This window comes from Emys orbicularis, chromosome 10 (assembly GCF_028017835.1).
Source record: "Emys orbicularis isolate rEmyOrb1 chromosome 10, rEmyOrb1.hap1, whole genome shotgun sequence".
NCBI lineage: Eukaryota > Metazoa > Chordata > Testudines > Emydidae > Emys > Emys orbicularis.
Genome location: NC_088692.1, coordinates 75,478,178 through 75,505,378, shown reverse-complemented (window position 1 = coordinate 75,505,378; position 27,201 = coordinate 75,478,178). Strand labels below are relative to the sequence as shown.

The window sequence follows — 27,201 nt, the reverse complement described above, 5'->3', positions numbered from 1 at the left end:
ATGACGTCATCACACCAGTCTCTGTATTTACCATCCTCGCGCTTCCTCCAATTCCAGCCTTTAAATTTTAAACTCAGGGCAGCAGCCAATCAGTGGTTCTCTCCCGCAGGCTGACCCTGTACGTCGCGGATGACCGCCAATCGCAGCCAGAATCCCTTGCGGTCGGACCTATCAACGTGGAGTGGAATAGGGACTCCTGAGGAGACTGCGCCGCCCGGGTACTTCCGCCCGGAGCCTATTCAGCAGGAGCCAATCAGAAGCCCGAGAGGTGAGGACGGGGTCACACAAACATCGCGAGAGGGCGGGGCTTGAGGGGATTCGGCCCAATGCAGAAGCGGGATGGGAGTAGCCGGGAGCCAATGGGAGCACGGGGAAGCTGAGCGCGCGAGCAGTTGGATTGGGGCAAAAAAGGATTGCAATGGCGGTGGTGGCCCCTTGAGAGGGGTCCGGGACAGCCGGGTGGGGGCGGCGAGAGAGCCAGGGAGGGGCGGGGGGCAGTGAGTACGCGGGGCGACAAGGGGCCCATGGTGTCGAGTCGAGGAGGCCCCTGGGGGAGTCGTTGGCTCTGGGGCTAGGGAGCCCCTCTAGCCATACGTGGGGGGAGGCAGCAGGGGGGCGCAACTGAGGGACAACAGCCTGTGTGCGTGGGAGGGAGCAGGGTGTGTGCGGGGGGGGGGCAGCCTGTGTGCGTGTGTGGGGGGGGCTAGCTTGGGGGGAAGCAAGGTGCGTGCGTGGGGGGAAGGGAAGAGCAAGGTGTGAGCGGGGTTGGGGGGTTGCCGCCGGAGGTGCTTTGTGACCGGACAGCTCTTTCAGTAGCAACATGACCTGTTCCCACAATGTGGTTTTTCTACTGGATGTGGCCAGCTCCCTGCAGAAGAACCAGCTCCAGCTCGGCTGCCTGAGGATTCTGAACTACTTGGGCTGCAGGTTTGGCCTGGCCAAGGTCCGATGGGGTTTCAAGTTCTTTGACTCGCTGGGCGCCCGAGGCAGAGCCTCACGGGTGGGTGATTTCCGTGAGCTTGGGCCCCGCAGCTGGGAAGACTTTGAGGAAGAACTGGAGTCCAGGTTTGGGGTGCAGAGCCATAAATCTCACTTACCTGGCCCAGCGCCCAGAGCCACCCTCACCCAGAATGTGCTGAAGGAAACACTACTGGATTACCAGTGGGATCGACCTGAGATCACCTCACCAGCCAAACCATTCTTGAGGAGCCAGAAGAGCAGGTTGATTGTGGCCCCGGATGAGCCACTTGAGAGCCACATGCCCTCTGAGGGCTTTGTGAATGCCATCTTTCTTTTCTCTCCCTGCCCTCATTCTCAGAGGGAGCTACTGCAGTTTGTATCTGGAAGTGATGTCCATTCCTGCTGTGATTTGCCCTCTTCTCAAGAGGTGGCAGAGAAACTCTTACCCAAGAGAGTCCAGGAGATGATTGCAGGCCAGAAAATTACCCTGTATTGGGTGGACACTGCTGAATGGTCCAAGGTAATGAGAGAGACTGCAGCAGAGTATTTAAGCCCAGTGATAGTGTACCACCCTCTACCAGTTATCCAACTGCGCAGGATGATGTTAGGCGGCTTTATAGTTTAACCTTTTGGTGGGAGGTGACTTTCATTACAAATGAAATGAGTAGAATTAGCTGCTTAATAGCTAATGGGCATCCCTGCTCAGCTGAGGCCCATGACTGGAATGGCAATTACCTTTGTTCAGATTTAGGTACACTGGAAGATGGCGAACCGGAACAAAGTGCTTATTTATTAAAGCACCTGCACTCCCACTTAAGTCAATGGATGAGACATTGACTTAAGTGGGAGTGCAGGTGCTTTAATAAACAGCCTGCAGGTGCTTAAATACGTGGGTGCCTAAATTCAGGCATCCAAGCTTGAAAACTGGCCTTACCTTGTTAAATAGGGGTGATAATACCTTCCTTGCAGGGTGGTTGTGTAGATTTGCTAGATAGTGATTGTAAAGCACTTGAAGAACCCTGCTGTATTGAAGTGCCAAGTATAATTATGCATAAAAGTTAAGGATGCAGGAAGCTATATTTAAGAAGGAAAAAGACAAATAGGCCATCCCTTGCCCCAGTACCTTCTCTTGCAACATTTTCTCTAAAAACATGACAAATATTTCAATTTCCTGATAATGATCATCTTATTGCCAGTACTAATTTGTTTCCTTGTTTCATTTCAGGTGCTAGACTCTCCAGATCATTCTGGGTACTGGACAATCTTTGAACTGATCCGTCTGGTGGGAGGCACCATTTTGCCATCTGAGACCTTAATTCAGGGTTTGAGTCACCACAGAACAGAAGCAGCTCCTCTCTTTTGTAGAGAGTCCAGCTCCTCTAAGCCACAGTTTGTGCCATGGACCACAATCCTGCCCTTTGCTTCAACCTTGAACTGCTTGCTCTCTAAGCCTTCTGTATTCCAAGCATCATTCCCGCAGCAGGAAGGAGCATTATTCCTCAGCAAGCATGGTAATGGAAGGGGTGGCCAGGCTATAATTAATAATGGATTCTGTGTTAGAGACCAGAGCCATGATGCTTTCCTCTTGCTAAGAGCACATGTAGAGGACTCGTTATTTAAGGAGATCTCAAATGATAAAATAGAAAGACAGCACCCTGAACAAACTCCAAAGGGGCCACTCATATGTGAGCCAACAAAACTAGGCTTGGAATGATTACGTTTTTATGGGTAAATGTTGGTGAATGTCAGTTTCACCATATACACACAAACCAAAGAAACAATATTTCCATCTATAATAATCAAAATTTACCGATGGATGAAGTATGAAAAATGCTTCTTGAGAACTTCTTAGAGCTTGATTCAAGGGTATTTACGGTATATATTTTGACATGTGATGTTGATGAATTGTATTATCGGTTATAAAGCTTTAACTTTTTGAATCTGTGTCTGCCATTAAATAATTAGGTGTCTGACTTCCTCTATTGTTTGACACTCCCCATAATTTTCCTCATTGTGAAAACTTAAATTAATAAAAAATTAAAAATGCTTTAAAATAAACTAATATCTGTTGACATTATAAAAAATACAAATTGAATTCTGCCTAGCTTAAATATAACTGTCGGCCTCTGTTGCACTGTTTCTGAATGAAATAGATAAGTAATGGACAGGAACCTGATTTGGGACCTTCTGAAGTACCTATTGCAGAGCCTTGTGCACATGCATGTGTGTGGGTTCCTGTGTGGAGGTCCCCTCTCTTTAATCTGCACCACTTTCCCTTTGCTTTCCTTTGGACAGAGAGAGTTGAATGGGAGACCTCCTTCAAAGCTGATCAGATCAGCTTGCAGGGTGTAGCTTTCCAAGGGATATACAGTGCTTGTTTTTCCCCAACATGAGCTGAGTTTGCTGTTTCCACAGTGCTCTCAGCCCTTGTGCTCAGGACCACAAAAACTCAGATCTTCCCTGTGGTCCCATAGCATACTTACCACAGAGCCACTGCCTGCCTAATCCATGAGCTTTTTGTACACTTGCTGCTGCGTCTTCTGTTCCTTCGCCCATTGTTTGTTTTTTCACCTTGAATAGGAGTAGAGAAGCAGTGGAGATGTGCAGTGATTTTGGAGCCCATAGCCATGAACCAGAGACACTTCCAGAGTCCAGTCAGCATCTTCCTGAAAGGCACCTTGACAGACTGGAATTTGGTGAAGGCTGACAGCTTCCTCACTGAGAGCTGGATACTGCAGTGCTCCCAGGCAGGACAATCAGAACAAGACACGTTGTTTCAACAGCTTGTAAGAAGGCTAATTACTGAAGAACTACACATGGTAAATGTTCCTTCCTGTACTTAGCTACTACCCTCTCTGGAATTTGCCAAGAAATAGCAGGCACTCATATTACAGTGATGAGGGCTATCGTAGTGGTTTGATAAATATTATGATAGTCTGCTCCACAAATTCATTTTTTGTTCTAAATTTAGAAACTTGTTAAAAAAATTCAGTCTCTAACCTAGTTGTGAGCTGCCTCTTCTGTCTCCCGAAGGCTGTTTAGTATGTCTGTGTATTTCTAGATAACCTAGATGTCTTTTCCCTTCATATAGATTGCTGAAGTGTCTCCATCTGAAGTTTGGTCCCCCTGCACTGGAATTTTATCCCCTCTCTCTGACACTGTTGCAGTCCTTACCCTATTCTGCACTGAAAAGGCTGCTGAAGTTCAGAGATGTCTCCTCCAAGGAGCTGTGACCGAGAGTTCTTCCCAGGACTATGCCTTTCATCTCCCAGAAGTTGTGAGCAGTGTGTTGAGTCAAGTTGATACTTCAGTCAGAGATGATCTAGCTAGTTCTGGTAAGTGTGTAGAATGCAAAATGAATCTCCTTTTGATAGTCCCTAGGTTTGAATTCTTAGAGATTGAAAATTGGTGTTCCTAGTGGAATGTCTCTGGCTTTGGAACTTGCTCCCTCTGGCTATCTGCCAGGGTCCAAGTTTGCTGGACCCCAGGCTACTGTGGTGGTGGTGAGTGTTGTTGTTGACTGAGCATTTGCTTTACTACGCTTATTGGTAAGGCTCGGTGACGTGTGCCAGGTAGTAGAAGGCTTTGGGAGTGCTGAGGCCACTTGAAATTTCCTTAGTTTCATTCTAACTTTTGCCTTTCTGTCCAGAAGAGACTTCAGTTCCAGAGTGGGTCCAGCAAGAACTGTCCCGCACAGATGGCTGGAATCCTGCAGTAGTTGAAGGGTGGTACTCTCTATCGAACATCTGTGGAGCAAGTTCAGATTTAATGGAGTCATTCAGGTAATTCTCTTTCACCTATCCCTGTATATCATTTGGACATTGTTACTTTAGTCCAGAGAATGTCACTTACACTTCTCTAACTAGTCTCTAAAACTCTACATAATTATCTAATACTTGCAATGCTTGTTAAATAGGTAGATGTTACTGTACCTGCTTTACAGAGGAGTAAGAACCAGGGCTAGAATCCAGGAATCCTGACTAGACCAGCAGTTCTCAAACTGTGGGTCGGGAACCCATTTTAATGGGGTCATCAGGGCTGGTTTAGACTTGCTGGGGCCTGGAGCTGAAACTGAATGAAGCCTGAGCCCGACCGCCCAAGGCCAAAGCTGAAGCCTGAGGCCTTCAGCGCTAGGCGGTGGGGCTCAGATTACAGGATCCCTGCCTGGGACTGAAGCACTTTGGCTTTGCCCTGCCCATGCCCAAGATAGCAGGGCTCTGGCAGGCTCAGACTTCAGTTCCCCCTCCTGGGGTGATGTAGTAATTTTTGTTGTCAGAGAGGAGTCACGGTTTAATGAAGTTTGAGAACCCCTGAACTAGACCTATGTCCTTTGATGTTGTGATGATAGGTATTTCTAGGACACCAAAATGAGACAGAGATACCGCAGATTTCACCCCTTAAGATTTAGTAAAATCCAGGGCAATACAGTGAAGTCAATTGGCTCATTAAGAAGGAACTTTGTTCCTATTTATGCTTACTGGTGCCCCGTGAATGCTGACTGACTATAGTGAAATCATCCTAAAGGGCTTGCTGTGTGAAACATGCACAAATACTTACTGAGGGTCGGGATATGATTAGATTATCTGAAACTGTGTTCTTGGCATTGGTCAGTGACATGTCTGTTCTATGAGAGGAATTCTTATTTTTATCTGAGCATCACCTCCTTAGTATAAACTAAAATTGTTTTCCTTTTTCTCTGTGCCAGCACACACACTCTAGGTTTTGAGAGCAAGGGGTTTGGAGAAAGTGGGGGTTCTCTAGTAGGTACTGTGCAGGGGATCAGGCTGAACTTTCCTGAGATGAGGGTGGGTGGGCAACCTGCAGTGGGAGTAAGGAATTCCTCTCGTTCCCTGCTTCTGCTGACATCTGTTTTTAATTGCTTTGACTTTTGTACAGGCTGCTGCAGGCTGCTTCTGCTACTGAGAAGGAAGAGGCCTCCCAGCCTGAAATGGAGCTGACACACTGTCTGTCTGAGTTCTACCAGAGAAAATCTAGTGAAGCATCTGCCACAGCTGAGCCAAGGGACCACAAAAAAAGACGTATGTCTAGACTAGGATTGCGTGAGTGCTGAGCATTCCCATCATCCTATGGTCTTCTGCATTTTGCAGCAACATTCTTGGTAACATGAAATTTTAACACCTGACCTTCCCTGAGCAAAGGCACAGTTCTGAGCTGCCTCAGATGGTGGCAGTGTAGCGTGTTTATTAAAGGGCAATATTATTTATGCATAAAATGAACCCTGAGCCCCAGTTGGAGCCAAGCGAAGCTATACAGTTATTGGCAAAACCATTTTCAATAACCATGCAATATGCAAATCTCTGCACTTTATTGCCTTCTGGACTTCTCATCTATATGCTCACAACTAACATGACTTCACATCTCCATTTTGTTCTAATTTTAAAAAATTAAGAAAACATTTTAACCAACTTTCTTCTCACAATATTTAAGCATTAGACATTTCAGTATAATAATTCAGGGATACTTTATGAATCTCTTGGGCTGCTAATCCCCTAAATTTCAGGGGAAGTTTACCTACCTGGGATATAGTGGTGGAGTTATATAAATAAGAAACAGCCTCATATTACAGAAATTGAATTCTTTCTGACATAGGGAAGGATGCTTTAGTCTCTAATGCAGAACTACGGTTTTTACCCAGTTAAGCAACTCCACTCTGGGAGCATCTGAATCATATAATCCCTGTATAGCTATTTCTCAGTGACATTTCAGTTAATATGCAGATTTCCATACTCTGTATTATAAACCCTCTGCTCTAATTAGACTCTGTACTCAGGATTTTCAAGCTGCTTGCCTGCAACAAATATACCACTTAATCATCATTCTCTCTTCACTGAAGCAGAAAATCCCTAAAACGTACATTAAAAATTAAGAGAAAATGCCCAAAAAGCACTGAAAAATGGGGTTTGCTTTTTAAAATTAAAAAACTGTATCTCACTGTTTACAAGTCAGCCGGGCGCTTGTCCCCACCATAACTCATATACACCGCTACCTCGGTATAACGCAACCCGATATAACACGAATTCGGATACAATGCGGTAAAGCAGTGCTCCGGGGGGGCGGGGCTGTGCACTCTGGTGGATCAAAGCAAGTTCAATATAACGCGGTTTTACCTATAACACGGTAAGATTTTTTGGCTCCTGAGGACAGCGTTGTATCGAGGTAGAGGTGTGTATGGATTTATATTGTCCATCTGTCACTGTTGGTAAACAAAAATGTATTGAAATTATTCAGAAGACATGAGCCTGACTCTTAAGGAGAAAGAGGCTGAGGAGAGGGAGGCAGGAATGACAGAACCTTTAAAGAATTTTTAATTTTTTAAGCCATTTTCCCCTCTCAATTTGAGAGCCCATTTTGAAACAACAGACTGGGGAAACCTTTTGTTAAGCTGGTAAAAATTATGTTCTGAGCTAGAAACAGTTTAGCTTCCAGCCTGGTTGTTAGTCCAGATACAACTGTTGTCTTGAAAACAGGAAGCTGAGCTTGCTCTAACGTTCCCCCCCTTGTGTAACATGATACTCTCATCCTTACTCTAAGATGAAGCTACTTACCCTTGGCTCCTTTTTGAATCACTAGTGGGGTTGCCCCTCTAGTACCATTTATCTGTAGAAAGCACTGAGCACAGTCCAAAGGCCAGGTGCCCGGAATAATTGTTTGAGAGCAGTGTACCTATACATTACGATACGTTGGGTATGTATATTGCATACGTTCCAAGATCATAATGTGGCAAGCTAACTGAAAACAGTTAGCAGTCTCTGTTCCTTCCTAGGTGAACTGGAGATCCACTCTTCAAAAAGGAGACTGAGCCTAGTGAAACAGGCTGAACCACCTGCCTGAGTCTTTCCCTCACGTTCTTAATTCTTATTGCCCCATCACTGTCCTGAGGGAAGCTAACGTTGCTGTACTGAAATTTACATTTTAAACAGCCAAAAATGTGTATTAACAATGCAGCATCTGGCCTGTCTTGTGGTGCCAGTGTTCTGCTGGATGGTGTCTTGTCTGAATTCCAATTCCTCTGTGCCCGATGAGAATTTAACCTTTTGTGATCCTGCAGGGGGGGTCCCCCGGACTCCCGTCAGGCAGAAGATGAAGACCATGTCCCGCTCCCTGCAGATGTTGAATGTAGCAAGGCTGAATGTAAAGGCTCAAAAATTTCAGCCAGACGGAGTGCCACTAGCAGCTGGTGAGAAGGTACCCCAGAAGCTGTTACGGAGATCAGATGATAAGCTGGAAGAAAATCGAAGAGTCCTGAAAATCTCCATAGGTACATGTCAGACAGGTTTATCAGCTCTGGTGTTTGTGATGGGGCAGAGCAGAGCAATTCGGTAAAGTGCACAGCTAGGCAGCAGATTCAGGTTTGGGACACTCTTGAGATTCCATCTCTTCATGCCAGTGGGGGTGAAGCTCTTTCCCTCTTGAGGTTTGCTTTGTAGACCTTTATACTGACCTATTGGACTGCATAGTTGTAGCATAGGATGTGGTTAGTTACTCCTCCAATTGCAAAATAATTGAAAGCAATGTGAGACTGCATATGGGAGGAAATAAAGATGTCCAAGCATCTAGGTATAGGTGGAAATATACCCATATTCCTTAGTTATGCCCATGATATGGGGGGGGGGGGGGCTTTCTTGTCTTAAGCTTTATTCTGAGGCAAGGAAAGGCCCTGTGAAGCTACCTCTGGTGTTGATCTATTCCTGTCCTCCCTCTTGGGATTTTGAGGAGGGATGTGACTGGGTGGCACTGAGGCTAAAGCCCCAGGAGCCCAGGCAGGATTTCATTTGAATCTGATGTATTGGCTTTTGTTTTCATAATTTGGAAGTGAAGGCTGTGCCAGCTATAGTACTATAGCTTTTTACTGCTATTATGTATAGTAGAGGTGGGCAAACTATGGCCTGCGGGACGCTCCTGGCCCGGGAGGCTAGCCCCCGGCCCCTCCCCCGCTGTTCCAGCGTGGTAAGGGGGCGGGAAGCGGGGGCGTTGGATAGAGGGCAGGGGAGTTTGGGGTGGTGGTCAGGGGGCAGGGTGGTCAGAGGGCAGGGAACGGGTTGAATGGGGGCAGGGGTCCCAGGGGGCCATCAGGAAGGAGGGGGGAGTTGGATTGGGGGGCAGTCAGGGGCAGGGGTTCTGGGGGCTGTCAGGGGACAGGGTGTGTGTGGATGGGGCAGGAGTCTGGGGGGGGCTGTCAGAGGGCGAGAAGCAGGGGGGCTTGAATAGGGGGCGGGGCCAGGCCATGCCTGGCTGTTTGGGGAGGCACAGGCTCCCCTAACTGGCCCTCCATACAATTTCCGAAACCTGATGTGGCCCTCGGGCCAAAAAGTAAGCCCGCTCCGATGTATAGTAATAGTCCTGTGCGCATGTGGGGAGGCTAGCATAGCGCCTGCCACTCCAGACAGTAGGTCTTTCAGGGCCTTGCTGCCCCCAGGGCTTGGTGTCTGTCACTGGCATATTAGAGGTAGTCTGGAAGCCTGTTTTGGTCTGAGAAGGACTAAGAGCTTTACACCTGCCTTGGGTCTGAGTTGAGGATTCCTGAGGGACTTCTTTTGTAAATCTTCTGTTGGCCTGGCCATCACGTTGCAAGAGAACTGCTGTTACAACCCCACTCGGTTACATGGCCCTGGTTATTGGAGAGGACAGCTGTATCTGCCCATTCATTACCTCTTGCTTAGAGCTAGTTTGCTCTGCTTAACTTGCAGATTTCAAAACTGAGGAGGAGATGCTTTCCCATTTAACTGCCAATTACCAAGAGGCTGTGGTTAATGGAGAATTTCTGACGTTTGTGTGTGCACGGAATATGGTCACAGCCATTAAAAGCTTTCTGAAACCAAAAGATGCCAAAGAAAGAGAGGTAGGCAAATCTGTTGACAAATGCATATGCTGAGGCTGTGCTTTCAGTGACACACGTCTCTCCAGTTATTTCCACATGTGGATAAAGATCTATGTGTCCAGGCTCTTAAACTCTAGAAATGTGAGTGTTTGGTTAAAATTACATGCCAGGGTCACTACTGAAGTACGAGATTAAAGAAAAACTCACTAAATTCTAGAACAGGGGTCGGCAACCTTTCAGAAGTGGGGTGCCGAGTCTTCATTTATTCACTCTCATTTAAGGTTTCGCGTGCCAGTAATACATTTTTAACGTTTTTAGGTCTCTTTCTATAAGTCTATGATATATAACTAAACTATTGTTGTATGTAAAGTAAATAAGGTTTTAAAAATGTTTAAGAAGCTTCATTTAAAATTAAATTAAAATGCAGAAGCCCCTGGACCAGTGGCCAGGACCCAGGCAGTGTGAGTGCCACTGAAAATGAGCTCGTGTGCCGCCTTCGGCACGTGTGCCATAGGTTGCCTACCCCGTTCTAGAATTATTTCATCGTGTGTGTGTGTGCGTGTGCGTGTGTGTGTGTGTGTGTGTGTATGTATGTATAAATGAGCCAGTTCACGCGCGCACACACAAACCTGAGCGCTTCTGCCTGAACTGGCTCATTTATACAAGAATCAGACAGTTATAAGAAATGTACAGGGGAGTCGCATCTTACGTGGGGGTTAGGTTCTAAAGGCAGTGAGTAAGGCGAAAATCGTGTATAGTCAAACGCTCATTGAGTGGAATGGCGGGCGGAATCGTCCGCACTACAGGTACAGTATTTAAATTGTTATTTTTTCTCTTTTTTGTTTTGCCGAGCGCGTATAGTTAAAATCACGCAAGTTAAATGCGCCTATGATGTGACTCCACTGTACTGCCATGGAGTTCTCTGGAAAATTGTTTGTAAACTAAAAACTGATTTGGTATGGATTCAAAAGAAAATGTATTTAAGTTCATATTTGAAGCAACAGCTGGAGAGTTGTGGGTTCATAAGGTTATTTAGAAACAAAAATTGGTCAGTTCACAAATAATTGAAGGGGGAAATAGTGTGTGGCAGATACAAAATTCCAAAGTTCTTTTGAGGGTCCTCCAGTCAAAACCAGATCTATGTCTGCACACTTTCCTGCCTCCTAGTGCTTACATTAGCTACATTTTAGTACAGATAAGCCCACATGTGTGGATGAACTGCCATAATATTGAATTGGTTTCCTTTCAGACACACCAGATTATTCATAGACATTAGAGATGGAAAAGGCCTATTGGGTCACATTTAGTTCTTCCTCTGCCAGAGGCCAGTGCAGGATTGTTTGCCACAAGTGATGGTTGTTGTTTTTTTTTAATCTCTCCCACTAAATCCCCCACTAAAATGTCTGCCACTTCTGTTGGGAAATTATTCTACTGTCTGCTGTTTTCAGCCCATGGCCCTATCAGCACATAGCTGTGGCCCATGTGACTTCCTCAGGGCTATACAGGTTGTGTATATATTTTGCAGCTGAGGCCCACATAACACACAGAGAGCTGCATATGCGGCCCACAATGGTAAATGGGATGAGAACCACTGGTCTAACTGATCTGAGTCTCAAGCAGGTTTTCCTGGTAGTCTAAATTTTCCTTGCTTATTTTCATCCCATTATTCCTTATTGTACATTCTTGTACTACTTTACTAGCTTCAAGACCTGGATTTTTTTATTGAGTTGTTTTCCATAATACTGAACAAGTTAGAACGAGAACTTGCTGCATGATGAGAGAAAAAGTACCTTGCAGCCCCTGTGCTATGTTTCTGTGTATTTGCAGGTGGCCTGTCTGGACAGAGTCCGAAGTCATCTCCTGAAGACCAGCAAAACCCTCCGACAACAGTATGATGTCAATCCTGACAAGGAAACCAAAGTCAGAGAGTAAGAGGCACAATATTCTATTTACTGCAACTTAAAAACCACTGCCGTTTTGATTAGCTATTTTAGAGGTCATTTTGCAGTACAACTAGAGATGTATTTCTATGGGCAAATCTTCTGGGATAATTTCTGTATCAAAGTGAGTGAATATCCACTGCAATGAAAGCTTTACTACAGCAAGATACTACAGTGTTTGAGAGCATGTCACTCCTTTCAAGGAAAACTAACCAAATGAATTTTGTATTAATAACCCCCCCCTCCCCCCAACCTTTGAAAGCTCTAGTCAGTGAGCAGTAACTTGAATGTGACTGTTTGACTAGAAAGAGTGGTAATAATTACTTACTGTTTCTGTGTAGGTGTCAGCTTCAGGTATTTCTGCGCCTTGAGATGTGTCTGCAGTGTCCCTCACTACAGAGCAGCACAGATGAAATGGAGCAACTGGTGGAGGAGGCAAGTAAATAGGGCTGGGCTGGGCTTCTAGATGGGAATGGAAATGTTGACCTGGAACACCTAGCTTTCCCAGACCAATTTTCTTTGCTCACACCATAAGGCTGGTCTTGGAGTGTTTGATCTGTGACACTTCTCCCCATCTGATCTTCTCTTACAGATGACCGATATGCTGCGCATTTTGTCTCTCACTGAAGACCCAGGGTACCTTACAAAGTTTCTTGAGGAAGTCTTAGTATCGTAAGTGCTTTATGGTGATGATTAAATATTAAATGTTATCCCTGAAATATAGGCTTGGTTAGGTACCTGTCATAGGTAAATGGCAAACTTTTGAGCACGGATTTCAGGTAGCTTTGTAAAACTGTCATGAAAATGTACTAGCTCAGATGCAATCCACTTGCCATACTTTATCCTGATTGTTAAAGAAAAGACACGTGATATTTTACTTGCCCATCAAAAACGGCTACTTGCCTAGGGTGAGTAGAATTTTAAGTCATGGTAAAGGCACAGGTACAAGAGTTGGAAGTGAAATCTCACAGGGATGGATTTTGTGGCTTTTGCTACCTATTGTGTGTTTGACATGTATTTAGGCTTGGAAGGGTTAGATTATTTTTTTCCCCCAGTAAATGCTGATTTCACCATAGGCACACAAATTGATGAGAAATATTTACATGGATGCTAACTGAAATTTATAGATAGACAAAGCAATAAACAGGCTGCTTGAGAACTTATTAAAATTTGATTTAAGACTATTTTGACAAGCTGCAGTTCAGCAGTTATAAAGCTTTAACTTTTTGAATCTTAGTATTGGTTGTTAAATAATTGTCTGACCATCCCATAATTTCCCCCATTGTAAAAATTTAAATAGATTAAAATAAAATGCTTAAAAATAAACATTGATATCTGTCAAAAGTAAAAATAAAAATTGAATTCTGCCATGCTTACCTATATTGTATATCTGGTGGTACCTTCTAGATATATGGACTCCATACCGAAGACCCTTGGGGGTCTTTACTACAGTCTGGGTACGCAGATTCCTCCAAAGTTGGCATCTCTTCTGCCTGCAGACTTCTTCAGTGATGACTCTATGACTCTGGATAGCAGATCTCCAACTCTTCCTCCATCTGCGACATCAGTCCCAGCTCACAGCACAGCTTCCCTAAGCACTGAGACGGATCAGTTGGAGGAACTGCGCACTAGATCTGCCAAAAAGAGGAGGTAGTATTTCCTAAGGGGGGGAGGGTTTTATTTTGTTCACAGCCCTGTGATTGAGTAGCTATCTAATCTGTAGTCCCCATCATGGTGAGCTCAGTTTCTGGATAACTAACCAGGGCTGATCTTGGTAAGTATCTAATGGATTAGTTCATGCTATTTAGGCCCTCAGTTAAATTACATTAAAAGCTGTGCCATGCTTCTGGGAATATGGTGGTTTTGTCCATGGAAATGGAACTGTGCTGTGATGGGCTTGTAAGAGAGAATTGTGGCTTGGGCCTTTGACCTAAATTAAACCCAGAAGACACATTAGTTAAAAATTTGTCAAACTACTTTCTTTAAAACTAGCATTACTCATTAATCCAGATATAAACAACATAATCATGCTCCATGGGAACAATCATGGCCTACTGTATAAATTGATTAGCCAGGTAAATTAGTTGGAATCCTGCCTTTGTGATCTGTTGCCCAATTTCTCTTCTGGGAGGGGTTCCATACCCCAGGTTGGTGTGTGTGTTTATTTTTTAAAAGAAATCAAATCACCACCAGATTTCTTAGTTAGACTACAATGGAGTTGAATGAAACCCACACAAACAAGGAATTTGCAGTCTAACTCCATGTGTGCTGAATGTTTTGCACACTCCGGGATATCCTGCAGTTTTAATAGTGTCACTGATCTGTACAGATACCAAGTCCATAAGTGCGTTCTGTGGCGGAATCACACTGTGCAATATATTTCTTTGGGAACCTGAGGCGTTAAAGACGAGACTGGATTACTCGTTGCAGTGGCTGAGCCTAGGTGATATGGTTTTTCTATCAAAACACCCAAAGGCTCCTTGCCGTATAGATAAGGTCCCTGTCCCAAAGAGCTTGCAGTCCTAATACAGATGGAGTCCGTAATATGACCTGCCTGCCTCACTAGAAACAAACTCAAGTTATGTTCCATATAAGAACCGATATCAGTAGAGTTGATACCTACATTTGTCTGTCTTTATTGTATCTTCGTTTCTTGTATCCTTTCTAAAGGAATAATGCATTAGCCAGACACAGGAGCATGACAGAAGCATCGCAGAATTTACGCCAGATTGAAATTCCCCAAATACCCAAGAATCCCATCAGAAAGGTAAAGCTTTCCTAGGGGATTGGGTGTGGGTATCTGCTGCAAGGGTGCAGCAGCATTGTGATACCACACGTGGGTGCATGTGTTCTTTGCCTGTTAAGTGCCTTGTATCAGCTGCACAAGGCCAAAATCATTCTGAGGCAGAATTTTTTGAGAACTGAAACGCTTGTCTAAATGTTTCACACTTGTGATTTTGAGTATAAACGAGCAGTGTAACACTTATTACATCTTCATTTCAGGAAAACTCTCACTGTTACTTGGCCACTGAGAAAGCCCAACAGCTGCTTCCCCTGCAGAAGGAGGCAGTGCAAGGTATGACAACTACCTTCTCCATAGAAAGCTGATTGGTTCCCCACACAGCTGATTTCATTGTACATTGTAGTGAGCCAGGAGTGTTCCACAAATAGACGGGAAATCTGCAGGAAATGTTCCCGCAGTCTGTGGAAACTTCGGGGAAAACTATCGGCGTTCATGAGTGAATTCACTCAACACGCTGATAGGCCGTTGAGTAAGTTACTGAATAATTTTATAAAAAGTGACTAATTTCAGTCAGTTTAGTCTCAAAAAACATACAAAATGTCAGTCTCCCTTGAGCTGCCAATTTCCTTAGATCTTCTGCCTCACTCCTGCACAGAGGATCACAAAGATATTTGATAGAACAACCATTGGGCTTCAGTCACCACCCCATTGAGATGAAGGGGGCAGTTCATACACCATTCTTCTCAAAGCTCTCATATGTGTCCTGTTCGGGAGGATATCTTTGCAACTAGAAACTTGTTAATGTCTGTTTCAAAATTCAAGTGTTCTAGCAAATGTAAGGTAACAAACCCCACGACCACCTGTGCTGCAGCTCAGATTCTCTATGGTGGATATTTCCCATGGTCCTAATCGTGATCCTTTTGGTGCTTTGAATTCAGCCTACCTTCTTTCTCAGTCTTAGGGTTCCCTTGACTGTAACCTACAGAAAGAGGCTAAGTAGCTGACAAGTGTAAATAAAAAGGAACCCTCATAAGAGAACTCCAGGGTGGGTTTGGGGAAGGGCATGGATAGTGACTGTTTTCACCAGTACAAACTACCTCTTCAGTTATTTGGCTTTTTCACACCTTTGAAAAGTTATTTGCTTTCATCGGTGTTGGGTCTGTTTACATTCTTCCTACCTCCAGTGCCCCATGAGAGAATTACCTTTGTGGTATAGCTACTCACTTTTTGCCCTTTCTCGTGCTTTCAGAGGTGACAAAGGTGCGACGGAACCTCTTCAATGAAGAGATGCTTTCTCCATCAAAAAGGTCCCTGAAGAAGATGCCTCGAAGCCAGTCAGTATCGGCTGTGGAAGGCCTGAGACACAAACGCAGCTGCTCTGATGAGGATGGTAGAGGTGGGATATGAGTTTACCCAATTGCCTATGTCTGGGATCTGCAAGAGAAACTTGCATTTACTTCCCCCCCCCCCCCCGATCCCCTAACCCCCCCCCAAAAAATAAAAATTTCTGGCATCTCTTGTTACTAGTAAAATGAATTTGCTTCCTGTTATGAAGGAGATGGTGTTTTTAGCTCAATGCTGCAGTGTTTGGGTTGCAAATGGTGCAGGGTAATATTTAAATCCAAACCTGTTTTCATCTGTAAGTTAAATATCTTCTCACAAAGAAAAAAACTGTTAATCAGTTAAGATTGCTTGAAGTGAACACCTACCCACACAAACCCTTACATGCAGTGTTTCCCAAACTTGGGACGCCGCTTGTGTAGGGAAAGCCCCTGGCGGGCCGGTTTGTTTACCTGCTGCGTCCTCATGTTCGGCCGATCGCGACTCCCACTGGCCGCAGTTCGCTGCTCCAGGCCAATGGGAGCCGCTGGAAGCGGCGTGGGCCAAGGGACATACTGGCCACCGCTTACCGCAGCTCCCATTGGCCTGGAGCGGCGCACCGCAGCCAGTGGAAGCCGCGATCGGCCGAACCTGCGGACGCGGCAGGTAAACAAACCGGCCCGCCAGGGGCTTTCCCTACACAAGCGGCGTCCCAAGTTTGGGAAACACTGCTTACGTGGATGTTTCCTTTAAGAGATGCTTTAGCGTACCTTAACTCTCAGACATCACATTCAACTTTCACGCCTCTATAAAAGGGATGGAATCTGTGCAAATAACTGACAGTCCTGTCTTGAAGGCAGATTTGATCTTTTAATCTTTTTTCATGTGTCTGGCTGCTGTGGCACAAGAAAAATGAGAGATGGTCGAATCCTTATATAGACAGTTAAAATGTGGATGTCTGTGAGGGTACTCAAGTATCAGAGGGTCCTGTGGCACCTTTAAGACTAACAGAAGTATTGGGAGCATAAGCTTTCGTGGGTAAGAACCTCACTTCTTCAGATGCAAGACTGAGGGTACTGTGCATGCATCTGTCCCTAAACTCAATTCAATAGATAGCAGGGTTAGCCCCTGAAGTCCAATGTGTCTGTATTTCTATACTATTAAGTCCCATAATTATACAACTAAAGTTAAGCACAAACCAGACTCCTTTTACATTAATGCTACCTATTATTTCTATAGCACTATAGGTGTACTGGTGCATTACAGATCTATGGGAAGACAAGGTTCCTTCCCCAAACAGCTAACAACTTAAGTAGTTATTGGGGCTATTTGCAAGATAAGGACTTAAATTAGGTCTAATAAATGAGGGAACAAAGGGATATAACGTAAAAGTTATGTGAATGGACTGTGTGCCCTGCTAGTTGCAAGATTTTATATACAAAACTCGCCTTTAACTGTAAAATTTATATTGTATGTGAGGTGAGCCATGAGAGTAGCGTGGCTGTTGTTTTGATGGTTCAAACTGAAGTGTACAATTACCCACCTGCCCTGAATAGAGACTAAATAATATGTAGATGTGATCTGTAAGTCTCTAAAATCTTCACACTGCTCGCTTAATCCTATCCAAGCCACCTCACAGGCTTGTTTTAAATGTCTGATTGCGGCTTCATCAGTTTCAGATCATCGCAAGCTACTGACCAAGAGAGTCTCAGAGACGCCGCTGCACAAACAGATCTCCAGGAGGCTGCTTCATAAACAGATCAAAGGCCGGTGAGTGAATGGTATTGGGTAGTTCTGAAATGTTTTTAACCTAGTGCTGGGTGGCCAGGATGTGGACTGCAGACCAAACAAGTACTATGGAATTTAGCAGTGTGGATACAGCAAGACAACTTGTGGAGACTACAGGTCCCAGCATTTAAGTGAGGACAACCTCCACTTGCTTCATCGTGCATATTAAGTGCATCTCTCATGCTTGCATCAAGTTGCCATTGTGCCCCTCAGGCAAAGTTGGGTGCCACTTCTTAGGGTTCCCCTACAAAGGCTGGTTTGGTGGTGTTTTATACAGAGAGTTACTAATGAGAACCAGGGGAAATCTCAGCTGAAGTTGGGCCTGTTCTCCTGTCTGTTACTTGTTTGTGCCACAGCTGGAAGGACATCCTGTGGCCAGATTGATCTCTTGATGGGAGGCAATGCCTACTAATCATACATTGAGACTACCTTGCAACTTGTTGATGTGGCCTTGTTAGCAAATGGTGCTCTCTGCAGCTCTGAAAAACAAATGTTTAGTTTACTCACAAACCAGGCATGGTGTTATGGGGAGTCTGAAACGTTTTCACTGTTTCTCCAAGGTGTTCTGATCCTGGCTCTGACATCAGTATTGTGGAAGAATCTCCAGAGAAAGCCATGAGTGGTAGGTATTAATTTAATACATACTGATCACTTTCCTTTTTTTACCTTGCTGCAGTTCATACTAAGATAGCACACTTCAGTCTGGATGATCCGCAAGGACCCTAAACTACAATATATAGAGAACATTGCAACCACCCCTGGAGTGGAAGGCAACCGTGAACTATATAGAGCTTTTAAGAAAGAATGAGAACTTTAGGGAGGCAGAACATAATTCTCCAAACTGGCCATATCACAACTATGAACATCTCAACTTTTGCCAGGAGTGCTTTGGGACCTCTGAAGCGGTATTTAAAAGACAGTACCTCCTAGCCTTGTGCTGGGACTTCCTCGTTTCTCTCCTCTAATATACTACAGCATAGTGTTTGAGGTTCTACAGAGTGTTAGGTGACCATGTGATACCGGCTGCACAGTCTTGCCCCCAGCTAAGGAACAGAACAGCAAGGTGGTTTTGGGGTGAGATGAAATGAAGAGCAAAAACCAACAGTGGGATTAACTAGTCAAAAGACAAAACTCTTATTATCCAAAGAAGCCAAAAACACGTTTTCCTAATATTACTTTTCTATATAAACAACTGTTGTAGTTGTCACAGAATATTGAATGATTATGAATGGGAGGAGACGTGGCCAAGAGGCACCTGTTTAGATGGGGTGGGTGGGGTCTTTGCTATGAAGAAGTTTGGACTGGAAGGAAGCACATGTTGTCATATTAGAAGTTCCCACTGAAGTTGGGGAGTTGGGTTTCCTTTTAACCCTTTTCATCTTCTGATTTTGTCGAATGTTCCACAAACTAGCCCCTTCCCTGCCTGAGACAGTGTTAGTGAACAAATCATTGTTGGACAGCTGCAGAGAGATCCCTTCCAGAGGCACTTGTCTGCCAGCTGTAGCTTCCTTTGGGAAGTGGTGTATGTTTTGAGAGAGAAGGCCCTGATAGTATTACTCTTGACTTCCAGAAGTGGGTTTAAGAAGAAGTCCGCGCATCAAACAGCTGTCGCTGAATAGGACACACTCAGGCTCTTTCTACTCCACTGCACAGCCCAGCTCACGGAATATGCAACGAGTACACTTGATACAGCGAGAAGTGACATGTGTTAAGCAGGACATAACAGGTACTGGGGTTGGCGATCACACTTGCTTACCTGGCATTAACTGCCATAGGTAATCTAGCTGCCAGATTCTGGTGCAGAAGCATTTGCTGATTGGCACTACAGACAGAACTCTTAAGGGTTCTGAGGCATCTGTTGTGGTGAGACCTGCCAGATAGCATCCATTATAGCCAGCAGAATATAGCATTTTTGTAATGGGAATCTCTGTGTTAGGAACCACTGTAGTTCCATTCTCCTATGAGAAAAGGAAGGTCTTATTACTCAGCCAGCCAAGAAACAATCAGACCCAAACCAATAAACCGCCTTACCCATTAAATGTAACATAACCCTGTCAGCAGCAGGAGTCCTAAAGCTGGTGCCAAACCCAGGTCTTCTATGTGGGAGCATAATGCAGTGCTTGATGGACTCTTCCTGATTTCCTTCTTCAGAAGGATTATAAACTGATTCCACTGAGAAGTTCAGGACTTAATTGTGCCATTCATCCGAACAGCTTTGTCCTTGAGGACTTTTTCCACATGTGTTATGTTCATCTATTAGTAACAGCTGTTTAGTGTTAGTTATTTTCCTGGGATAGTACAGAAAACAGTAATATTTAGCTCAGGATGTGAAACTTTGGGTAGCCAGCAAAGAGCAAATGGTGCCAATACTGTAGCCCTTTAATTGTCTCTGACCATCTGAGTGCCAGGAACAACTGTGCCCATCACATGTCAATGCTTGGTGCCAATCTAACTGCACTATGCTTTTTGAAGGCATTCCACAGTATCCTGATAACCCAACTATCCAGTCTCCCAAGAGGCTTCTCTTTGGAGCAGTTCTTGAAGGGAGCAGCCCTAAAGTGAAGGAGTCACTTGGAACAAGGAAAACAAGAAACAGCTCAGACTTGGAGGAACCAATTGCCTATCAGGTAAAACACCTTCCCACACTCTCCCCCTCTGCTTATATGTACTTAGAGAGACAAGGTGGGTGAGGAAATATCTTTTACTGGGCCAGCTTCTCTTTGGTGAGAGAGACAAGACACAGTGTGGCTCGAAAGCTTGTCTCACCAACAGAAGTTGGTCCAATAAAAGAGATTGCTTCACGCATCTTGTCTCTCTAATAGCCTGGGACCGACATGGCTACAGCTACACTGCATACATGTACTTAGTCAGACTTGTGCATCTTTAAATAGCTACTTCTGTATGTGTGTGACTTAAATTGTGCGTCTCTAGTCAAACAGCTTCTATGTTTTTATCGCCAGAAATGAGTGTTAAGATGCCATTACATACTAGTATTAAGCATGTTCTGTTCTTACTCTTTCCTCAGACTCCCCAGAAGCCCCTGAGCTCTGCCAGTAGAATGCCAAGGAAATCCCCTCGTACTCCACACAGAACACCAAAAACATTGGAGAAGACCCCTGGCAAAAGTCCAGCTGCTAAGCAGACTGCAGCTAAATGTTTGGGAAGGTACTTCTCTCCTTCCAGACAGGAGAAGCCACCACCTGAGCTTAATGAAAGGAAGAGGGATCATTTAGCACAAGTAACTCCTCAGAAAGACTCTTCTCCGGTGAGATTTCCCTCCCCTTACAAGGAGGTGGGGTTACAGACTCCAGAAAAGCAGGCTGGGAATGAAGTGCTTGATGATGTTTTTGGGTCACCTCTAAAAGATTCCAGTCCAGCAACTGCTTCATATATAGCAGCACAATTACTTTGTACTACCAAGGAAAAATCTATCACAGACCCACAAACTCAAAGACGCTCCTTGAGATCCTCCCAGAAAACAGTATCTCCAGCTTCTATTCGTAGGCAGACTCTCCGCGTGGAGATTCAGAGAAATCCACAGCCAAATTTCCATTTAGAGTCCGTGTCACAGCCAATGGAAGCAACTCCCAGGAAGGTCAGATGTGCAGCTCCAAAATCTTTGAGTCCAGTGGGTGTAGTGGCTGCTGCTTTATCTCCAGAAGCCCAAGCCACTTTGAGAACAGTGTCTTCATTTAATTCTCCTTTTGAATCTTCCATAAAGACTCTGTCCATAGATTCGCCTCCTCACTGTAAAACAAGAGAACGTGACCGGGAGTCTAATACACCTAAAAACCCTCCTTTGAAATCTCAAAACATTGCAGGCACATCCCCAAGGAAAGCCCTAGGGTCTCCTATCTGCGCACCTGAGCACACCAAACCTGGAGAAGAAAATCCTGCTCTTTCGCTCTCGAAGTCTGCTAGAAATAAGCAGAAACATCCTAGTAATGGTAACACTAGGCTTCCTGCACAAAGCTCTCTGATCCATGAGCCCAAGGCTTCTGAAAGTGTCCACATGTTAGAGAGAAGTGAACTAGTGGGTACAGATGCTCAGGTCTCCTCCCCAAGAAAGGATCAGAGTTTGGAAAAGCAACTGTCTCCTGAGTTTTCTGCTAAAGGACATGTGCAGATCTCAGATGTTGTGAGTGAGTGTGAGCACTTAGATTCCTCTTCCTTAGGCAGCAGAGAGAGTGATGCCTCAGAAGCTAGAGTTTTGCCATCAGAAGAGCCTAAAGAGTCAAAGACTCTTACAGTTAAGAAACCCTCCAAATCTGATGTTCTGAATGCTTTGCCTGCTACCTCAAAGTCTGCCTCTCCGGCCTATTCATTGCGCTGCACCCCAGACAGAATGCAGCGGGAGGCTGCAGCACGACTAGGGAATCCTGAACTTCCAGCAAAGTTTTCTACTCCTAAAAGTCATTATAAGTTGGCCTCTGCTAGTCCACCTACTTATGAGGTTGAACTTGAGATGCAAGCTTCTGGCCTACCTAAGCTTCGCATTAAGAGGGTTGGTTCTGGCTCAGCCATGGAAGTACAGTCACAACTGAAGACCGGCAAACCCAGTGGAGAGGAAAGTCCCTTTAGTGAACTTGCTGTGGCCTGGTGTGCTAGACACCCAGGAAAACTAGCAGCTGCCTGTGTTTCACCGTCCTGCTTTCGCTCTTCCCATAGCACGCCTGGGAAGGGTGGAGGGCAGACCTACATTTGCCAGTCATACACCCCAACTAGCTGTGCTTCTAACACCACCTCCCCATCTCATGTGGATGCTGGAGTTCCCTGGACACCATCTCCAAAGCACAAAGGGAAGACTACCCCCGATGCCATCAAGGACTGGCCACGAAGAAAAAAAGCAGTAAACAGCAATGCCAATGGTGGGTGTGGTCGATGTGAGAAGCATGTAGAATGTACAGGGAATGTGTCAGCAAGTGAAGAGGGAGGAACAATTTCTGACCAGTGCAGCAGCAAAGCTCTGCTGCTGGCTGACTTTGAACTGGAAGGGGTTTACAGGCTTCAGGACCAGTCACCTCCCAGCGACACTGAGCCCAGAGCTGATGACAGCACTTCCACAGGGACTTTTGGCCTGAAATCCAGGAAGCGGACCTTTGACCTCCTGTCTCCAGAGGAGGAAACCAAATGGGAGGCTAAGAGGTCTTGCACAGCTAGAGACTACCTGGATCTGGTCAGCTCTTCCACAGATGAGAGTAGCACAAGCAAAAGGAGGATATCCACAATGCCTCCTGGTAGAACCACCGTGTCTTCAAACAGAACTCCTGGGCAACAAAGTTCCATAGGGGATGACGATGTCTTCGATGTTTCAGGTAATCAGTTGTCAAGTGTCACCCTACTGAAATTCAGAGATGCTAAATTTGGAGGAGCTGTGAGAACAGAATACAGAGGGGACTAGAAACCAAGTGAGATGCAGCTGGGAACATGCAGCTAATACATCAGAAGAAATTTGAAAGGCAGATCCATTGGAATGCGATGGAAGGGTGATAATGGATAGCAAATTACATGAGTCATAATGCCATATTGCAGCTAAAAAGGCCAGTGCTGATTGGGGTGTATATGCAGTCATGTCGTGGACTGGGTAGGTAGTTCTGCAGCATCAGAATATTTGCCTCTGTTGTGGGAAACTCTAACAGAATATTGACAAATTGGAGAGAGATCAGAGAAAAGGATAAACTGACTGGCAGCTGGAGGCGCTTACAGGGAGGGATTAAGGGCTAAAATGATTGTGGAGTCACATCCCTGTCCCTATTCTTAACATAGTGAAAGGGTATTAAAACCCATGATAGGAGAGTTGTAATTTGGGGTGGTAGCAATGTGGTGTAACTAGGAGTAATGGAGTGGGGAGGAATGTAAGCTGCATATGACTGGGGAATCTCCCTGACATACGTATTAGGCTGGGGTGTAATAGCCTCAGGCCTTGGACACTTTAAATTAAATTGAGCAATATATTAGCCATCTGGAAGAATGCTGCATTGGTTCATGGGATACAGAGTATGATTCTATGCTTCTCACCCCTAGGCTTGCCTGCTCTGGTACCAATAGCTTTATTTATTACCGCTCACCCTTTTTCAGCATTATGCATTTCGCTCTTTAAACTCTTTTTAAGAGGGTTTTTTTTTTTTCTGAAGTAGGCACATGCAAGAACGTATTAATTGTACATGCAAGCATCACAACTGTGTGCAGATGGCCATGTCGACAACTGGCCCTGAGCACCTGCAGTTTCTTATTTTCAGATACAGTCATGGCAACTGCACACTCAAATAAGATGTGCAATTATATGCACATGTCCTTAACAGACTTGGAAATTACAACTAATTTTATTACGGGGGTTGGCAGTCAGTCAGTATTGTAAGCAAGGCCCCATGGATTTCATGTCCTTGGAATCCATCCCGTGTTCTACAACTTAAGATGTTTTTTTTTAAGAATTGTTTCTATTCCTTATGGTTGCAAAGAGCCCCTTAACGGTGATGCTAGTGTAAGTGATGCAGTGTCTGAGTCTGCAAACAGCCTGAAACAATAAGCACTAAAAGTTACAAACTGACAATTCTTCCTGGGTATTCTGTTACCTCGAAAGCTTAGTTATGTGCTTAAGGGAAAAGGGAAGTGTTGCTTACTCCTTCACACAAGAACCAGGGGTCACCCAGTGAAATTAATAGGCAACAGTTTTAAAACAAACACAAGGAAGTACTTTTTCACACAATGCACAGAGCTCCTGTGGAACTCGTTGGCAGGGATATTGTGAAAGCCAAAAGTATAACTGGGTTAAAAAGAAAAATAGATAAGTCCATGGAGTGTAGGTCCGTCATTGGCCATTAGCCAAGATGGTCAGGGACACAACCGCATGCTCTGGGTGTCCCTAAACCTCTGACTACCAGAAGCTGGGACTGGATGATGGGGATAGATCACTCGATAATTGCCCTGTTCTGTTCAATCCCTCTGAAGCATCTGGCACTGGCCTGACCGAAGACAGGATACTGGATTAGATGAGCTATTGGTCTGACCCATTATGGTGGTTCTTACATTCTCTGCTGATCACTTTAGTAAAATCATTCACATGTGCATATCCCAAATTGTCTCCTCCTTCCTAGACTTCTCACTTTCCCCTGACAACCTCAGAACAGCAGTTGTTGAAGACCTAGGGCAGAGTAAAAGCCAGCTCTTGACTGACTTGAAAATTTCCATTGTGCCACACCAATGTGCTGCAATAACCAGGGGCCTTGGCTACTGCCCAGAGGGCAGGACTTGGTGGAAATGCTGCAGCTTCACGTCTCATTGTGCTTCTCCAGGTTCAACTCCACCAGTGAAGGGCTCCCTCTCCGCTAGTGGTCTTCGAGCACTGACCCAGTCCCCCCTGCTCTACCAGGGACAAACACCGTCTCGGAAGAAGTGTGCCAAAGGTAACCACCTGTCATTTCATAAAGCCTTGCACTCAAATAGATTGTAGACCTGTGACCTGCCTGTGGTTAAGTGAGGTGGAAAGAGCACAGGCTCTGTACCCAGAAAAGGGTGTGTGGGGAAAGGCTGGAGGATTTGCTGTGTGCCCAGCAGGCTCCTGTTGCCAAGGAGTTTGGCCTTAGAACACGAAGGTAAAACTGAGCTACATTTGCTTGGGATGGTGGGGAAGTAGCTTAGGGCTACCATGATTTAAAGGGAAATGGAGTTTACTGGTAGTGGGTTTCCTGAGACAGGTGCTGAGCTGTAAGCCTGAAAGGGTAGATTTTCACTAACCCTTTCTGCGCTCTCCAGAAGATGAGTTGGACGTCTTTCACAGCATTACAGACCAAGAAGTGTCTCCGTTCTCCAACGCAGGCTCCCGGAGGCGGCCCCTTAGCAGGACTTATTCACGGAAGAAGCTACTCAGCTGAATTCTGCAGCCAGAGAAAGAGTACTTGAATAATGATACACAGGCTATCTCGCCCACTGTGTAGTACATGCTGCTGTCCCTGAGAGAGCGAGCTTGTTTTTGAACAAATGGGGGGCTCATTGCTATTGGGAGTTGGCTGTAGCCAGTGTGTGGGAATCCCCATCTCCACACCTGTGGGGTTTAATGAGGAATCAAGTGTTTGAATCAGCCCTACAAGCTCCTCCTTCCTTTGGGCTGGGAAAGAGGCAGTGGGAATAGGGAGGGCCGCTTAGGGTTCACTAGAAAGTCTTATGGGTGTTCCCCTGCTGGGGTTTGTGTGCCACAGATTCAGTCTGACCAGGTGAAGAGAATGGTCACTATTTTAGCGTTCTTTTGTAAAAATAAACTAATCTGAACTGCTACTTTGTGCTGTGTTAGGAATTGTGGACCTGGCTCTGGGAGCTTGAAGGGCTGTTGGATGAGCTAGTGAAGTCTTCTAAGCCTGAGCAGCAGGGGGGGAATATACTGTGTATTGCTCTTACATCACATGCACTTCCTCACCGTGAATCTAGTCTAATACAAGGCTGAGAGCTTTCTCCTCTCCCAAATTTACAATGGGTGGGCTGGCCATAATCATACAACAGCTGTATTCTCTGAGCAACTATCCCTTTGAGAGGGATACTGCAGGGGAACACTTGAGATTACAGTGCAGACCATGCTACTTCTTTCTACTAAATGACAGGGTGTGTAAATCTCCCCTGCCCTGAAAAGCAACGTGGCTAAGTGCTATGTGGATTGTACTTGTTATGTGTAACTTCGCTCTCCTGTAAAATCTCATTGTTTGGTGTTGGGGACGATGAAGTGCACTTCCATAGCATGATAGGCTCCTTCCAAGCTTCAGCCTCACTGATTCTCATTTCAGTTTCCCCTGGGTAAGGAAGATCAGATGGCACTTAACAGATGCTATTAGTGGCCAGTCCCATGACTGCTTGGAGATGCTGTACCTCCCTCCCTTGGGAATATGTATAAGTAGGGCTTTTGTAGCAACTACTCCTGAAGCAGAATGCAATGGATTCTCCTCTGCGGGAGGCTATTCCATACAGAAGGAGAAAAATCAAGTGAGTTAAAAGCTTAGGGAAAGAAACAGCTGTGAAGCCCAGACTGTCCTAACCCAGCCTCTGAAATGAATATCCAAGACCCTTAGAGCTATGTTTAACGTGTTGCTATCAAATGGCAATACAAGAAAAAAAGTTTAAGTCAAGTCTGGTCATAAGGGTCAGGTTATGGATAAGACATAGCAGACAGAAGTGTTACCCTACCATAACTGTTTGAGAGGCTCCATGTTCCTAAGCCAGTGCCTCATCCTCAGGGGTTAAGTGAGTACAGGAGGCTGTGTGACAAGTGATTTAATAAAACTCACTCTGCTTTATTAGAAAGTTACAGCAGAAATGTAAAAAAGTTACTACAAAGATATTTACAAGTCCCCCACACTTGGTGCTAGTGTCAGAAAGCAGCTCCCCCGGCTGCAGCCAATAGAGGCTTTCCCTTGGGGAGACACCCACCTAGGAGCAGGCAGGCTCCAGAACTGTAAACATAAGTCCCTAGTGGTAGAGGCCCTGACCAGAGCTCTGTCCCTCACTCTGCCATGGGAAGCTGTTGTGGATTGGGGGCAGGGAAGATTGCCCAGCTAACACTACTGTGCTGGGAACACCAAAGTGGAACTGACTACGCCTCCCCTCAGCTGCCTTTTTAGCAATTTTTC

At 45.2% G+C, this 27,201-nt stretch overlaps 1 protein-coding gene across 1 annotated transcript; it reads left to right on the top strand.

Annotated features, from left to right (window-relative positions):
• Positions 1 to 820: 820 nt before the first annotated feature.
• TICRR (TOPBP1 interacting checkpoint and replication regulator) lies at positions 821 to 25,765 on the top strand. Its single transcript, XM_065412361.1, has 22 exons — positions 821 to 1,480; positions 2,186 to 2,471; positions 3,541 to 3,779; positions 4,052 to 4,295; positions 4,610 to 4,742; positions 5,857 to 5,999; positions 8,030 to 8,239; positions 9,669 to 9,820; positions 11,627 to 11,727; positions 12,081 to 12,174; positions 12,332 to 12,411; positions 13,147 to 13,389; positions 14,410 to 14,506; positions 14,743 to 14,815; positions 15,732 to 15,878; positions 17,476 to 17,572; positions 18,151 to 18,212; positions 19,161 to 19,316; positions 20,063 to 20,217; positions 20,616 to 22,905; positions 24,883 to 24,993; positions 25,343 to 25,765. The coding sequence occupies exons 1-22, from the start codon at positions 821 to 823 to the stop codon at positions 25,459 to 25,461; spliced, it is 5,892 nt and encodes a 1,963-aa protein (XP_065268433.1). The 3' UTR covers positions 25,462 to 25,765.
• Positions 25,766 to 27,201: the final 1,436 nt, after the last annotated feature.

Bases quoted from the DNA above. Each gene is read 5' to 3' on its own strand.
- TICRR (XM_065412361.1), top strand. From the start codon at position 821: ATGACCTGTTCCCACAATGTGGTTTTTCTACTGGATGTGGCCAGCTCC. The intron at 4,296-4,609 runs GTAAGTGTGTAG...CTTTCTGTCCAG, and splicing joins AGATGATCTAGCTAGTTCTG to AAGAGACTTCAGTTCCAGAG. The intron at 18,213-19,160 runs GTAGGTATTAAT...CTTGACTTCCAG, and splicing joins TCCAGAGAAAGCCATGAGTG to AAGTGGGTTTAAGAAGAAGT.